General features: G+C 53.4%; 1 protein-coding gene across 6 annotated transcripts in view; it reads left to right on the plus strand.

The window, feature by feature from the left end:
* ATP2A3 (ATPase sarcoplasmic/endoplasmic reticulum Ca2+ transporting 3) overlaps positions 1-16,564 on the plus strand; it is a 33,874-nt gene that overhangs the window by 14,187 nt on the left and 3,123 nt on the right. For 5 of the 6 annotated variants that reach the window (XM_047080583.1, XM_047080577.1, XM_047080578.1 and 2 more), the window contains 13 exons: positions 1,107-1,571; positions 3,123-3,211; positions 3,393-3,495; positions 4,760-4,891; positions 5,285-5,410; positions 6,596-6,814; positions 6,930-7,265; positions 9,045-9,265; positions 10,185-10,387; positions 10,978-11,063; positions 14,943-15,076; positions 15,497-15,614; positions 16,120-16,237. In XM_047080583.1, coding sequence (XP_046936539.1) covers positions 1,107-1,571; positions 3,123-3,211; positions 3,393-3,495; positions 4,760-4,891; positions 5,285-5,410; positions 6,596-6,814; positions 6,930-7,265; positions 9,045-9,265; positions 10,185-10,387; positions 10,978-11,063; positions 14,943-15,076; positions 15,497-15,614; positions 16,120-16,237 — 2,350 coding nt within the window. Of the gene's footprint in view, positions 1-1,106; positions 1,572-3,122; positions 3,212-3,392; positions 3,496-4,759; positions 4,892-5,284; positions 5,411-6,595; positions 6,815-6,929; positions 7,266-9,044; positions 9,266-10,184; positions 10,388-10,977; positions 11,064-14,942; positions 15,077-15,496; positions 15,615-16,119; positions 16,238-16,564 lie in introns of those variants that run through there. The other variant, XM_047080582.1, reaches the window with a different exon arrangement.

The raw sequence follows: 16,564 nt of genomic DNA on the forward strand, positions 1-16,564 counted from the left end.
TGGGAAAACTGACCCCCTAAGGCAAGATGCCAGGGCCTGGTGGTTCTTTTCAGGGAGAGTGGTGGGTTCAGCCATGGTGGGAATGATATGGCCCTGTGGCCTCAGAGGTACTTAACCAGCGAAGGTTACAGGCCGCCCAGAAACAGCCAGAAGCTGAACACAGAAGCCACGATAGGTCAGGCCATTTGGCCATGTCCCAGGGCACCAAGTTATAGGGCTAGAAGACTTCCCCAGAAGTGAACAGAAATGGAGAACACAACATTTGCTCCGAGTTCTTCTTAAGAACTGCCTGCCTAGATGCATGGAGGCCTTGGACAAGCTGCTTTGAGGTGGGGAGGGACTTTACAAGGCATGCTCCAGCATCAGCAGCTGTCACTAAGCAGCCTTCTGAGGTGCACGCTCTGGCTAACTGCAGGTCATTTCCTTAGCTGAGGGGCCTGCAAATTGTGTGGGCAGGGGGATGGGAGAGTAGAAGCTGCAATGCTCAGGACAAGAGAAAAGAAACTGAGGTTGCTACTGGCACCTACCTTTTCTCCAGCCTCAGCCCAGGACACCTGTCTGAAGGTGTTATTAGCCTCTTCAGAGAAGCTCCTTTGTGGGACCATTTTATCAAAGAGGACACAGAGGCTCAAGGCTAGCTAGCCTTTACATCAGGACTTAAGGATTTTACCAGGGCCCTGGGAGTGGATGGACGTAAGCTTGTTTTCTGGATTCTTCAGTAAATATTTACAGATTATTTACCTAGGATCACAGTCAGCTTTGGCACTCCTACATGGCCACATTGGCTTTTTATGAATCACATTTTGGGGGATTGGTGTTGTGCTTTGCTGGTTGATCCTATCGTCAATATTGGCCTGGTGCTTCCCCATGCTAGTCACTGGGGACGTGGTGCTGAACCAAGCCCTTGCCTTCATAGAGCTGACACTGTCATCAAGATGACAGCGATAGCTTGGTCCCACATAGCTGTATAATTCTGAGAGCACTAAGTGACACGGAGACAAAAAGCCTAGTAGGGGGATAAGCACCTTACGCCAGCCCGAAGGAGTCAGGGGTCCTCAGCCCTAACCAGGGTGCTAAGCAGCCCTTCTCACCTCTGCCTTGGCCAGGGTACCAACATCGCATCGGGCAAGGCACTGGGGGTGGCAGTGGCCACAGGCCTGCACACAGAGCTGGGTAAGATCCGGAGTCAGATGGCGGCAGTGGAGCCAGAGCGGACACCGCTGCAGCACAAGCTGGATGAGTTCGGGCGGCAGCTGTCCCGTGCCATCTCTGTGATCTGTGTGGCCGTGTGGGTCATCAACATCAGCCACTTCGCTGACCCAGCCCATGGTGGCTCCTGGCTTCGTGGTGCCGTCTACTACTTCAAGATTGCCGTGGCTCTGGCTGTGGCTGCCATCCCTGAGGGCCTCCCAGCTGTTATCACTACATGCCTGGCTCTGGGCACACGGCGCATGGCACGCAAGAATGCCATTGTGCGGAGTCTGCCCTCTGTGGAGACGCTGGGCTGCACCTCGGTCATCTGCTCCGACAAGACAGGCACACTCACCACCAATCAGATGTCTGTCTGCCGGGTGAGTGGCTGCGGCCAGCTTGGGGCCCCACCGGTGTTGCCGTGTGGCGTTCAGCTGGCCGAATTCCCTCTTTGGGCTGCCCCTTGACTGCTCTTTGGCAGCAGATGGAGGAGAGAGCCTGTGGGCTGCCCCATGGTGGGGAGCAGATCCAGGTTTTCCCGGGGCAGAGCAGCTAAGTCTGGCTGGACCCGTGTCACTAGAGCCCACATGTCACTGTGGCAGGTCATTGCCTATGAAGCTCAGTTTCTTCACCTGCAGTTTGGGTTTGCAAGCTTTGGTAGACAACCATAAAGGACACGGGAGGGGGTCAAGTGCAGCCTTGGCATCTGAGCCAGGTTCTGTCCTGCTCCACTGTGACTCTGCAGTCAACGCCTGTCACCAGATATGTCAGCTCCAGTGACCTGGGAAGGGCCAGGGCAGGGATTATTCATTTCCTGGCACTCAGTCCCAGATCCTGGGCCTGCTGCCTGCATGCTCCAGGGATTCTGGCTGAGACTCCAGCAGGCCCATGGGGCAGAGGGGTGGGTGGGGTAATGGTGCAGGTTGTGGGCTTCCCACCCCTCTCAGATTCTCCCATCCCCCTTCTCTCACCTCTGCTCCATAATCTGCCCACTGGGAAACTCAGGCTCTGTATCTGAGAACTTGAAGCCCGTCAGAGGTTGTCACAGGGGAAGGGGCACCAGCAAGCTTTATATCCTGAGGCCCCTGACCTTTAAAATCTCTAGTAGGACTTCATTTGAACAGAGCGTTCCTTAACTGAAATAAAGATTTGAAAAACACACTATGGGGAAGTTGTAGAGGCCGTACATGCTGGACAGGGGGCTGAGAAACGACTTCTCAAGAGTTATGCTGGCTGGAGGGCTGCCCCCTAGGAGCAGGGAGGAGAGCTCAAAGGAAGGGGCATTTAGTGAGCACCTCCTGGGTGCTGAGCTGGCCATTGGCTTGGGAATGTAAGGCAAAGCAGTTTCCAGAAAGCAAGAGCTCCCCCTGGTAGAGCTGGCTGGCAGACAAGAAAATGGGCTGCCCTGGGAGGGGTGAACCCCCTGTCCCTGAAGTGCACAGGTAGGGGCTGGGTGACCCGGCAGGCCTAAGAGCACACTCTCTGGGAACACCTTTGGGCAGGAGGGTCTCTGCCTCAGAGCAGGCTGTGGGTTTCCTCCCTTGGAGGCCAGGAACTCCTCCTTTCAAAGGGAAGAGGGGGGCAGCTCTAGTGTGACCCCACTCTCTTCTCATGTTACCGGTGGAGAAACTAATGCTCAGGTTCTCAGCCAGGAATCGCATAACAAAATGGGCAAGGACCCAGGCTTTCTGCCGCTCCTTCCAGAACATTGAAGAACCAGCCATAAACCCGTCAGGGGTCCAGAGCAGAGGCCCTGCCTCAGCCTGAACCCTACCCTTAACACTGTATCTCTCAGACCTTGGCAAGAGGGAAGGCCAGTGGCTTTTCTGGGGGCCCAGAGAACCCCACCCTGGTATCAGGCTTTATTCAGACCGGTTGCCCAAGGAGGAGAGAGGTGAGGGCTTGCCTGAGCATGCTTCTACGCTCCCCAGATGTTCGTGGTAGCCGAAGCTGAAGCAAGCTCCTGCCGTTTGCACGAGTTCACCATCTCCGGCACCACTTACGCCCCGGAGGGCGAAGTGTGAGTGCTGGGCGAGGGAGAGCGGGTGGGCGTGGTTTCCTGGTGAGCTGGGCTTCGCCGGACAGACGGCTCCGAGAGTCAGAGTCGTCAGTGGGCGAGGCTTCCTGGGGGCGGGATCAAGAAGCTGTGCGCCTCCCAGGGGCCGGGCCAAATGTCCCGGTACTGAGACCCAGCCCCACAGGAGGCAGGCGGAGCAGCTCGTGCGCTGTGGGCAGTTCGATGGGCTGGTGGAGCTGGCGACAATCTGTGCCCTGTGCAACGACTCAGCGCTGGACTACAATGAGGTGGGCCCCAGCTCCCTTTCGTGACCTCCCTAGTATCCAGGTGCCCAGGACAGACGCTTCTCTGAGTCTCAGAACTCCCAGGATTGGTAGTCCCTTACCCTTTGGAGTACCACACCCCAGGGGCACTGCCACCCCTGCACAATCCCCCACTGCCATTCCTTCCTCAGACTGGCTTTAGAACCAGTGCCCTAAGTGCCTTAGGGCTCTTGGACTGTGGGGGACTGTAATGTAAGGGACTGTAGTGCCAGGGTGCCTAGAGGAAGAAATTAGGGGAGCAGGGCTAGGGAGGGTGTTTAAAGTAGAAGGCACAGCCCGAAAAAGGCCCATAGGTCATAACAGCCTGATGTGATGTAGGCATTGAATGCCCTTGACTGCAGCTGGAGCAGTAGAATGGAACATGCAGGAAGACACTCCTACCTGAGGGAAGGACTTGACCACACCAAGTCAGGTCCCATAACAAGCTGAGGACAATAGTGAGCCACCAAAGGGTTTTGAGCAGGAGAGTGATAATGGTCAGATCTGCATTTACGAAAGATCAGACTTCTATGTGAAGGATGGAACAGATAGGGCAAGACTGGATTCAGGAAGTCCTGTGTGGTCCTCTGGGTCAGAGAGTTGCTGGCTGGGGCTTCAGGGAAAGGGGAGAAGGCATAGGTTGGAGAGAGAATTAGGAACAAAACTCCTGGGACTTGGTGACTGGTTAGGTGAAAGAGTTGGAGGATAGCTCCTGGTTGGTGTCCGGGCTGGGACTGTCACTGGAATGGCAAATACAGGGGGAAGGGGAGGTGGCCTGAGGGTCAGTAAGGAACCAAGTCCAACAGGCAGCTTGGAGTTCAGGGGAAAGGTCACTGCCAGGCTGGGCACTGGAAGTCAAGCACATGAAAGGTGGGGGGAGCAGGGAGCGTAGGAGGCCTCAGGGAGAGAAGATGGGAGGGGAGAAGCAGGGACCGGACAGCAGGGTTTAGAAAGAGGAATCTGGGGAAGGAGGCTGGGAAGGAGCATGCGGAGCATGAGGTAGACGGCCGGGAGAACACATGTTCACTGATGTCAGGGAAGGGTCAGAAGGGAAGGGAAGCATCAGTGTCGGATGCTACCCAGACCTCATGTCAGCTGGGCTGGGAAGGATCCAGAGGCCTGATGCAAAGGAGGTTTAAGGTAACTGGCCAAGAGAGCTCTAGGGGTCAGGGAGTGAGTGGGAGGTGAGGCTTGGGGGTCCACTGGAGGCTTTCCTGCTCTTCACGCCCTGTACTCTGGGCCCCACCAGGCTAAGGGCGTATATGAGAAGGTGGGAGAGGCCACGGAGACAGCCCTGACTTGCCTGGTGGAGAAAATGAACGTGTTTGACACCAACCTCCAGGCCCTGTCCCGAGTGGAACGAGCCAGTGCCTGCAATGCGGTGAGTAGAGTGAGAGCTCTGGCCACAGGCCTCATACCGGGGGCTTCTGGGCATCTAGAGAAGGGAGAGAGGAAGGCGAAATCTTGGGAGGCTTCTGGGAGGAGGAGGGACTTCAGACGCTAGTAAGACTTGGCTAGGAAGAAAAGACAGGAAAAGACTGAGTGTGGGCGAGGATTCAGAGTGGGGAAGTACACAGCATGGTCAGGAAGTGGCAACCTTTTGGCATTTCTCAGGCTGGAGAGGGAGATGGGGGCTTCCAATGCCAGGCTCAGAGGAGGATAGGCACCATCCCACAGGGAGCAGGAGGCTCTTCGTAGGATCGGGCAGCTGGAAAGAAAGCAGTGAGACTTGCTGGCTCTGCCTCTCACATCCTGACCCTCCTGGGCCCCGTAGGTCATCAAGCAGCTGATGCGGAAGGAGTTTACTTTGGAGTTCTCCCGGGACCGGAAGTCCATGTCAGTGTACTGCACGCCCACTCGCCCTGGCCTGGCAGCCCAGGGCAGCAAGATGTTTGTGAAGGTGGGGCCTGCCTAACTGGCCTAGGGCCGCTGCCCATGTGGAGTCCCTGGGAGATCCGATCTCCAGTGTTCTAAAGAGCCAGTGACTGCAGCTGTGGGAGACCAAGGGAGCTGTGAGGCCCACGGTCAAAGCAGCGGATCCAGAACGAGGGTGGTCAGCCTGCCGTGGGGCACTGGGAGCAGGATCTGGTCTTGGTGGAGATAAAGCCGGGGCTAGGCACCAAGGCCTGCCCCTCACCATGGTCCCAGCCCTGGGCTGAGAGGCACTGCCTCACCACATGACCTTGGGGTCACCTTTGCTCTTCCATGGGCCTCAGTCTCCCCATCCAAATGGCAGGATCAAGCTGGAAGGTCTCGGAAGCCTTTCACCTCTGATGAGGGGCATTGAGGTAGTTGGTGCCCATCTTTGGTGCTTCATGTTTTGGCAACTGAGTCCTAGAGAGGGAAGTCTCCCATCCAGACTTCTGCCCATAGCACTGTTACTGTCACTGCTTTTCAACCTGAAGTAGGAATCACAGCCCTAACTTCATGCTGAAGTGGAAGTTTTAACTTCTTTTGAAATGAAAAGGCTTCTGTATTGGGATCTCAGGCTACTTTGAAAACTTAGCCACTTTGAAAACTCTCCTCTCTTTTGGGGAGAAGGCATGACGAAGGGTTCAGAAGCTATTCCCAGGCCCGGGGTGAGACCCAAGGTGAGACCCCAAGGCTACTGAGGAGACTGTCACTCCATCACATTTTCCCAGGGCCACACCCACCACCCCTCAGCATGGCTGTGTCTCTGGTCCCCAGGCAGGGCTCAGCCTGCTTCCCGTTGCTGAACCCCCCTACAGAATTGGGATCCTGGTAGCACCAGGTTGGCAGGGAAACAGGGCATGTAGGAGGACTGCCAATCCTATTCCCACCCCCTGCCCCAGGTGCTGTAGCAGACCTTCTCAGCTCTGGATTGGTGGGGGGAGGGGGCCTCCCCACGGGCAGCTACTACCCCCCATTCCTTTTGGGTTTTTCCCAGTGGGGCCCCCTTGGTTTCCACTCTGAGCTTCCAGAGAATGGATTCTGGTCCATGCCTTGCTGTGTGTCCCCTTGGATGCCCTTTTCCCATTTCTGGGCCTCAACTTCCTCTGTTGGGCAAGAGGGAAAGGAGGGGTCCTAACTGACAGAGTTACCTCTCCCCTCCCCCGTGACGCAGGGGGCTCCTGAGAGTGTGATCGAGCGCTGCAGCTCAGTCCGAGTGGGAAGCCGCACAGTACCCCTGAACGCCACCTCCAGGGAGCAGATCCTCGCCAAGATCCGGGATTGGGGCTCCGGCTCAGACACACTGCGTTGCCTGGCACTGGCCACTCGGGATGCACCCCCAAGGAAGGAGGACATGCAGCTGGATGACTGCAGCAAATTTGCGCAGTACGAGGTGCGTGCCAGGGCAGGGCCCAGGGCTGGGAGCCACGTGTCTCCCTGCCAGGGCCGGGCAGGTAGCAGCTTGAGCGTGGGCCCAGGCCCCACTTGCATCTGCGCCCTCCCTACAGATGGACCTGACTTTTGTGGGCTGCGTGGGCATGCTGGACCCTCCAAGGCCCGAGGTGGCTGCTTGCATCGCACGCTGCCACCAGGCCGGCATCCGTGTGGTCATGATCACAGGGGACAACAAAGGCACAGCTGTGGCCATCTGCCGCCGGCTTGGCATCTTCAAGGACACAGAGGATGTGGTGGGCAAGGCCTACACGGGTCGCGAATTCGATGACCTCAGCCCTGAGCAGCAACGCCAGGCCTGCCGCACAGCGTGCTGCTTCGCCCGTGTGGAACCTGCACACAAGTCCCGAATTGTAGAGAACCTACAGTCCTTCAATGAGATCACCGCCATGGTGAGGCCACAAGATGGGAGCCTAGTGGAGGTGGTGAGGAGTTGGGAGGGGGAGGAGGGTCACTGACCGTAGAGCTTGGAAAGAGCAACCCGTACAACATCTGCCCCTGCTTCATTCTTATTTTTTCGGCATTTTATTACAAAAAGTCTCAAGCACAAAAAGAAATTAAAATAGTTTTTTAGTAAACATCTATAATATCCACGATCTACATTCTACAAGTAACGTTCTGTTATATTTGCTTTGCACATACCTATCCATCTATCCATCCTTAATCCAGCTTTTCTTAAGTAAATTTCAGAGTAAATTGCAGGCATCAGTACACTTCACCCTCACATAATTTAGAATGCATACTCTATCTAGAGAGCAGCATTTCTTTGTGGTTCTATTTTTTTTCCTTTTTGAGGTAAAACTAACATGCAATGAAATGCACAAGTCTTAAGCATAGCATTCATATGACATGTTTTGATAAATGCAGACACACCTTTGGGTGTCATCCAAACTCTTACCAAGATAAGGAATATTACCATGGAGACATGAAGTTCCCTCATGCACCTTCCCCATCAGGACCCTCTCCCACAACAGGCCATTTTTCCACCATAGATTGTCTGTCCTAGATTTTCACATGAATGGAATCATATAGTATGTATTCTTGTGTGTGGCTTCTTTGTTTTGAAATTTATCCATGTGGCTTTGGGTATCAGTAGATGATTGCTTTTTTGTTTTTTTTTTTAAGCATTGAGTAGCGTTCCACTGTGAGTCAGTTTACTTATCTATTCACCTTTCAATGGACATTTTGTTTGGGCCCAGTTTTTGTTTTGTCTCATTCTTGATTACTAACCTATTCATCAACACTCAGCTGACTCTTGAACCCAGTCTCACCCCTGACCTGGCCTCTGTTGACCTCCAGCCCCCAGTTCTTTACTTTAATGCTGACCTGTGATCCAGTCTTGACCTTGATACTGAGCTGGGCACCAATCTTGACTTGACCATAATTATAATCTGGTTCTTGACTTTATTTTGACCTTCATAGTGACTTGGTCCCTGACCTTGAACTTGACCATCTTAATCTGATTTTTACTTTGGGTCAGCCCTAAATGGGCTGCAGTCTTGACCTGCACCCTCACCTGATCCTTGACATTGACCTTGACCTCCAACCCAATACTTTTTGTAGACCTCAACTTTATGTGGCCTCTAATCTTCACCTTGACTGCAATTCCAACCTTGTCTGTGACATCACTCCTGATGTGGGCCATAACCTTGATTTGACCTTTGACTTTGACTTGACCTTTGCCTTAGTCTAGTTTTTAATTTTGAGTCTGAGTCCAGTGTTGACCCTGACCTTCACCTTGGCTCCAGCCTTTACCTTAACTATAACACCCACCTGATCCTTTGCCTGGGCCACAACCTTGACCTCATCCCTGACTTAACCTTAACTTTGCCCTTAACCTCAGCTTTGTATTTTATACCACATCCAACCTGAATTTCATCTCTATCCTCATCAGTGACCCACTGTCATCCCCAACTCCACCCTCACCATCTTCTCTGACCTTAGAATTGACCTTCTCTTCAAATTTGTCCTTGTCTGCAATGCTTGGCTTCCCCCTCAGCCTCATACCCCAGCCCAATCTCTGAGCTCATTCTCAACCTCACCATTTGTTTTGTTCAGCTGTCTGCTTCCTTGGGGACATCCCCTGAGCTTAGGGATAGGCTTAGTTGAGAGGAGTCAAGGAGGTAGAAGAGAAGTTTCTCAGGCATGGTCCTACCTACCTTGGCCCCTAGACTGGAGACGGGGTGAATGATGCCCCGGCTCTGAAGAAAGCAGAGATTGGCATTGCCATGGGCTCCGGCACAGCTGTGGCCAAGTCGGCAGCTGAGATGGTGCTGTCAGATGACAACTTTGCCTCAATTGTGGCTGCAGTGGAGGAGGGCCGGGCCATCTACAACAACATGAAGCAATTCATCCGCTACCTCATCTCCTCCAATGTCGGCGAGGTTGTCTGGTAAGGCCCTGCATTTCCTGTTCCCAGCCCTCTGGACCAGCTCTAGGTCACTAAGGGAAATGCCTGTTCCTCGGATGGGGCTGTAGGGATAGAGGAACACATGCCCTGCCCTGGAGGCGGCGTTCTAGGACCTCATCTCAAGGAGGGCAGGGCCTTGTCATTCTTTCAGAGGCCTTGGTGCATCCCGGCCCCCAAGGAGATACCTAAAAAGTCCCTGTCATCCCTCTAGCCATAATCCCCACATTCACAGTTGCCAAGATGGGAGAACTAGCGCTGCTCTGGGGCAGTAACGTGTTCACGTGTGTGTGTGAGTGTGTGCACACAGGTGTGTGCAAACATGGTGTGTGTACCCGAATGAAGGGTGTGGGTAGCCATGTGCATGTGTGCTCTTGTGCATCTTGAGGCAGAAGCAGAAGCACGGAGGATTTGTGCCAGCATCTAATTTGTACACATTTAGGTTCACGTGTGAGAGATGCCTGTGGGGGATGGTGAGCACATGTTTGCTTGGACACATGTGACTTCTGTCACCTCTGCTTGTCCGGGCAAGCATGTAGGTGTTTGCTTGTGTTTGTGCGATTGTATGGCCTGTGCTGTTTTTACTTCTGTCTGTGAACAAATTGTGTGTGCTCAGGCATGCATTGTCCACATGTGTACATGCCCTAGAGAGGAGTTCTGGCCTAAACAGGAGAGGCCTAAAGAGCAGAATCATCCAGCCTCCAGAGCTGAGATTAGGAGGCACGAGTGGTCCAGTGTGAAGCAGAGCCATGTATATGCAAGTCTCACTTGTGCACACACATAAGAACTAGAAAAGTGAGGTGGGGCTCCTGTGAAGACAGTAGGTGAGCTTCCCAGTCTAGAGTGTGAGGAGGAGCTGGGCTCTCCAGTTGCTGGGCCCTAGAGCCTCTGACCCCGGTTCCAGCATCTTCCTCACGGCAATTCTGGGCCTGCCGGAAGCCCTGATCCCTGTGCAGCTGCTCTGGGTGAACCTGGTGACGGATGGCTTACCTGCCACAGCCCTGGGTTTCAACCCACCAGACCTGGACATCATGGAGAAGCTGCCCCGGAACCCTCGTGAGGCCCTCATCAGTGGCTGGCTCTTTTTTCGATATCTGGCTATTGGAGGTGAGTGGGGCCCCAGCCCTCAGTGGGGTTTCAGGAGCTTCCTGAGAGCTTCTATCAGGGATCCTTGCAAACTGCAGACAGTATGACTCAGCCTGGCATAGGCCAAAGGAAGCTGTGTGGGCTCATCTAATGGAAAATACTAGAGCATTCCTCAGGCATGGCTGGATCCAGGCCTCAGTATCACTGGCCTATTTTGGCTCTGCCTCAGCTCCATTCTCGGACAGGTGCTCCTTGAGATGGAAAGATGGCTGCTGCAGCTGTAGCCCTCATGTTTACTCTCTTACAACCCCCGATTCAGCAGAAGAGAGAGTGTCTGTCAGTAATATGATCAAAGTCTCAGGCCTGTTCTTGGCCCACATTGGGCCACCTGCTTATCTCCTAGCCAGTCACCGTGGCCAGGGATGTGGCAGATGTTGATTGCCAATCAGGGCCCACCACTGTCACTAAGGGTAGGTGCTATAAACCACATGGCTCAGAGAGGGAGAGGGCGGTTCCCTGACAGAAACTCAGGGCATTTTTAGGAAGGGGAAATGGATGCCAGAAAACCACAGCTATCCACTATAGCCAGCTTCCTCCTGCCCTCCTTGCAGTGTACGTAGGCCTGGCCACGGTGGCTGCCGCCACCTGGTGGTTCCTATATGATGCCGAGGGACCTCACGTCACCTTCTACCAGCTGGTAAGCAAGGATGGCCAGGGACTCTGTTGGGGTTATTTCTGAGGTAGAACTCACTGCCCAAGTTGTTGGAGCTCCAGGGGAAAGGGATCTGGAACTCCACGGTTGGCCAATGGCTGTCCCTCCCTACCCCCATACACTTACTACATAGACATCCACCATCTAAGGAGCCAAGCTCAGAAGCCACTGGAAACCTAGAGATAGCAGCCCAGCCCCAGAGCCAGAGAAGTGGTTACTGCTTCTCCCAGTCATTTGGTTAGGGGGCTGCCAAGGGGCATAAATGCCCAGAAGTATCTTGCCTTTATCAGGGAACCCCCAAAACATTGAGGGTTCAGAGATATGTAGAACTTCAGGTGGAGGGTCAATAAGGAGATTAAGAGGGGCACCTGGGTGGCTCAGTTGGTTAAGTGTCCGACTTTGGCTCAGGTCATGATCTCACGGTTCGTGAGTTCAGGCCCTGCGTTGGGCTCTGTGCTAACAGCTCAGAGATTGGAGCCTGCTTTGGATTCTGTGTCTCCCCCTTCACTGCCCCTCCCCCACTCACACGCTCTCTCTGTCTCTCTCTCTCTCTCTCTCTTCAGAAATAAATATACATTAAATTTTTTTAAAATAAGGAGATTAAGAATGGAGGGAAGAATCTGCCAGGCTCTCCCTCCCCACCCCACCCCTATAACAACATGCTTCTCAAGAAAGGGATCCACTGACCTCTTGAAGTCACCTAGCTGGTACATGCCCACCACAGGGCTGGCTTAGCTCAGCACAGCTCTGAACTGAGCAAGCAAGGAGACCCCTCAGCTCTGTCTGTCAATCTGACCCTCTGTCTGGGCATCTCCTTTGCTTGAAAGAACCTTTGCAGTGAATCTGGCAATGTCAGTTTTGGAATTCTCATGTAAAGCTGAGAGCTGCAGGGATTTGGGATCTTTTTCCTCTGAGAGTGTCTGTCTTCATTACCTTCTTGTAGATAGAAGAGCTCAAAAGAGGGACCTGACTCATTGCCCCATCCTGCCTGGGGAGGCTCTGTGATGATTTCAGGCATTCTCGCAGTGTTCGTATCTAGGTACAGTCAGCTCAGGGACGCTTTTCTTGTACCCACCAGCCCTGAAGCTCATGGGCTCTCCTTTCTTGCAGCAGTGCAGAGCATAGGCCCATGCCCTCATCCCAAAGGCTCGTGCCCCCGAGCCCTTGGCAGAAGGCTCGGGCCAGCCTCAGGCACCCCTGCTCATTTAGCTCCTGTGGGAGCAGCAAGATGCAGAGCAAGGGCGTGCTCACCATCCCGCTGCTGCCTTCTTCCAGCATTGTCTCAATTAACCTCCTTTATCTATAGATCTCAAATCTCCCAGGATCCCCCTCTCCCCCGCCACTGCGCTGTCTCAATGTTTCTTCTGAGCCCAGTCCCAAAATTCCAGCTGGATACCTCCCCTGGGATGTCCCACAGGCCCATTGTATTCACTAAGTCCAAGATCAGATCTATCACCTTTCCCCAGATAATCCCTTTCCTTCATCCCCATCTCAGTTCTACTGCCTCCCTGGTCACCCATGCCAGCCAGACAGCTGGGGGTCGTGGTCGACACATACCGCACGCCCACTACGAATTCGTCCCCAGTCCCCTTGGTGCCAACTTCCCAACTGTCCTCAGGTCATTCCATTTCTCATTTATCCATCTGGTTAAGAAATGGCTATTAAGCACCAACTGTATGCCAGGCACAAATTAGTAGTGACCAAGCAGGCAAAGTCTCTGGAAAGAGCTGGGAAGAGCATGGCAGTGGGGTTCACATTTTAAGGTGAGAAGTGCTGCAGCAGAGAACGCAGGTGTCTCTGAGACTTGGAGGTGGTCAAAGGTTAGACCTAAGGTAGAACTTTCAGCTTCAGATGCTGGAATTTCAGCAGAACTGACTAGAGCCCTCTCCCCCTCCCCCACCTGCTTGGTTCCTGAAGAAATCTGTCAAAAACGCAGCAGTGACTAAGAGCACAGAGTATGCAGCCTGGATCCAGGCTGCCCGGGGTTCAAACCCTAGTGCCACCACACACCAGCTGTGTAACTCTGGACAGGCTACTTAACCTCTCTGTATTAGTTTCCTTATCTACAAAATGGATAATAATAGAACTGCCTCAGCCTCATAAGGCTATCAGGAGGATTAACTGAGTCAATGCTTGTCAAGTGCTTAGATCAACATCTGGCACATAGTAAGAGCTACGTACAGATGAACTAAGTTAATGAAACACAGAGGAGGCCTTGCAGCATAAGGTAAATAGGAAATAGCCAGAGAGGCAAAGGGAAGGAATAGGCAGAACAGTGGCTTCACCCGAAGAAACAGGCCCCCACCACCACAAGGCTCATGATGAAACTAGGAGACTGAAGTTTCAGCCCGATGTACCTTCTAATCAATTCAGGAGGCCACTCTATGACCCATGACCTGGGGCATAATGTACGCATGTGGCAGAGGCACACAGGTAAAACCCAGAAGGTTTAAACTGGACGGTGTATTTATCTATTGAAACCTCTTAGTGTGATCCTTTTTGTATTTTTTCCCTCTGCACATGCATAAGGATCTAGGCGTGCACATGCCTGAGTGGGAGGTGTGTATACGGCATTTGTATGTACATGTGTACACAGGCCATTGAGATCTGGAAAGGCGGGGGGGTGGGGGGGGTGCTGACCACAGTGGCACAGCAGGCAGGGGCATTTGGTCTTCTTGCTCTATGATCAGTGCCAAATAAAAACATGCATTTGTCCCAAATACTGGAGCTCGATTTGGGGAGAAAATCCCACTGCTGGCTTAAATGAGATAAGAACCTCCATCTCTTTGTTAAAATAAGAAATCTGACCAAGCCTTAGTCTTTTGTAATTTTTTATCCTGCATGAGGGAGAAAAGGAAAGTGCTAGCGGCCCCTTCTGGCTGAAAGTCACCTTACCCATATTTATGCAGTGTGGGAAAACAGGGATGTATTTACTGGACAGGAGCTCAGACAGCCGGTCATTTTACAGGCTTCTCTTTGAAGGTTATTTTTACAGCATGTGATTCCAGTTTCTAAACCTTTAGCTTAAAAGATCTCTGTGTTCAGAGGAGAGTCCAGAGAACAAATTTATATTACTAGACAACAGAGCTGTTTAACAGTTATGAACATTCACACTCATCCCGGTAATGCAAAAGAGAACAAGCCAGAAGTTCTCATACATGGCCTCAGCTCAGCATCTTATCACAGAAGAATCTGTGAGCAAAGTTTATGAACAGGAAGAAAACTCTCCCCCGGGACGGCAGGGGCAAGAGCCACTTCCCTTATCAAGCCCCGAGAGCTTCTTCTTAATTATGAAGAAGCTGTGTAGTAAGCCTGCACCTAGCAATTCATTAATCCATGTTGTAAGCAAAAGGCAAGTGTGGTAGAGCTCAATTTCAGTAGCAGAATTGGAGGGAAGTATGCATGGAATCTTATTTAATGGTGATTAGGAGTATATGCAGCCTTTGTCTACCCACCAAAGGTGAATTCTATTCAAACAATTTGGCTGATTGGTTTTCATATGCATTTATTTATTCTGTGGTCTCAGGTAATCACCACCCTCAGTCCTGCATCCCCAGTATTCAGGGCTCCCCCAAGCACCTTCAGGGTAATGCCTGCATCCTCCCTCTGATCCCAGGGCCCTCTGCTGTCCTCCCCATCCTAATGCTAGCTTCTCCTTTCTCTGGAACAGTGTAGTCCCTCTGACCCCATCCTGGGTAGGCACCCCTCCTTGGGCCCACCCCATGGCAGCACCCTGCCCACTGGTTGTATTATGTCCTCAGATATAGGCTGAGGACAGAGTGAGGCTTCCCTCTTCCCCCACACTGGCCCCTCCCTGACCACTGTTCTCCCCAACCCCACCCAACCCCACCTTGGTGCCCTCAGAGGAACTTCCTGAAGTGCTCCGAGGACAACCCACTCTTTGCTGACATTGACTGCGAGGTCTTCGAGTCACGCTTCCCCACAACCATGGCCTTGTCTGTGCTGGTGACCATTGAAATGTGCAATGCCCTCAACAGGTGGGCTGGGCTGAGGGGCCCGGAGTGGGTTGAGGGATGGGGGGTGAGGCCTAAGTGTGGGGGCTGAGGATCAGAGGGGTCCAGAAGAGGGTTTTGAGGATGAGTGGGGCCAGAATTGAGATCTAGGGAACAATGAGGGCCAAGATTGGGGTCTAAAGAAATGGAGGGGCCAGGATTGGGTCTGAGGGACAGAGAAAGGAGGTTCAAGCTCTAAGGACAGGCTGCTGGGGGGCTGAGCAGACAACTGTGACACATCCCTCCCAGCTGCACTGGCCTCCCAGAAACACTCCAGCCTACAGGCCCAATTAGGGAAATTCTGAGGCTCAGGCCACTCCCTGCACCTCCACGTGGGTGGATGGGTGTCCACCGCAGGGCCTGCTCCCATCCTGGCCCAAGATGAGTATCCTGTACCATTGGCAGTGTCTCGGAGAACCAGTCGCTGCTGCGGATGCCACCCTGGCTGAACCCTTGGCTGCTGGCAGCTGTGGCCATGTCCATGGCCCTGCACTTCCTCATCCTGCTGGTGCCACCCCTGCCCGTGAGTTTCTGCCCGACTCCAAACCCCTTCTGCAACAGGGTCCAAACCTTCCTTTAACATTTCTGGCCCTGGGTTGGTCACTGGGCCCCTGTGGACCCTTTTGCTATGGAAAGCCTGGAGGACTGGGAGTGGGGAGATCTGAAGGTGCTTGGTGCACACAGCCTGTGCTTCAGGAGCCCTCAGACTTGGGGAACAGAAGAGGTGGAGACCAGACTTCTTGTTCTGGGGAATTTCCCAAGGCTAGGGCAGGAGGAAACACTATGCTCTTCCCCAGTACAGAATGCCTCCCACTTCTCAACAGGACCAACAGGATTTGGTCCTTGGCTAAGGGCAGGGGAGGGCACTTCTGGCAGGGGAAACAGAGTGGACAAAGATCTGGAGGTGGGACCTCAAGGAGCATCTTGGAGTTGCTCATGTCAGGTCCATGGCAGCCCAGGTGTATGAAGCAGGTGGATCGCGGGGACATGAGAAGTCCTTCCCTTAACCAAACCTCCCCACTCCCCAGCTTATTTTCCAGGTGACCCCACTGAGTGGGCGCCAGTGGGTAGTGGTGCTCCAGATATCTCTGCCTGTCATCCTGCTTGATGAGGCCCTCAAGTACCTGTCCCGGAACCACGTGGATGGTGAGTAGGAAGCCCCAGACCCTCCCCACCCTGCTTGCCTCTAGCCTGTTTCCCTGCCCACTTCCCTGCCTGCCTCTGCTCCCAGGAGGCAACGGGCTGGTGCCAGCTTCAGCCTCCCTGTCTATACAGAGAAAGAAGTATTCTTGGATCACCAAGTAGAGGACAAGAAGGGGCTCTGCTCTGGTGGCTATGACTCATGATACCTGCAGGGTCTTGTGCTACAAGGGCACAGCCAGCAGGATCACTACTCAGGGCCATGCTGCCTCCCTCTCCTCACTTGCCATCCACCCTGCATGGCCAGGCCCAGTGTGCCCTTCTCTGGGCCTT

Source organism: Lynx rufus, unplaced genomic scaffold (assembly GCF_022079265.1).
Source record: "Lynx rufus isolate CCGP_SWC_20201006 ecotype Redwood Valley unplaced genomic scaffold, mLynRuf1.p SCAF_18, whole genome shotgun sequence".
NCBI classification, from domain to species: domain Eukaryota; kingdom Metazoa; phylum Chordata; class Mammalia; order Carnivora; family Felidae; genus Lynx; species Lynx rufus.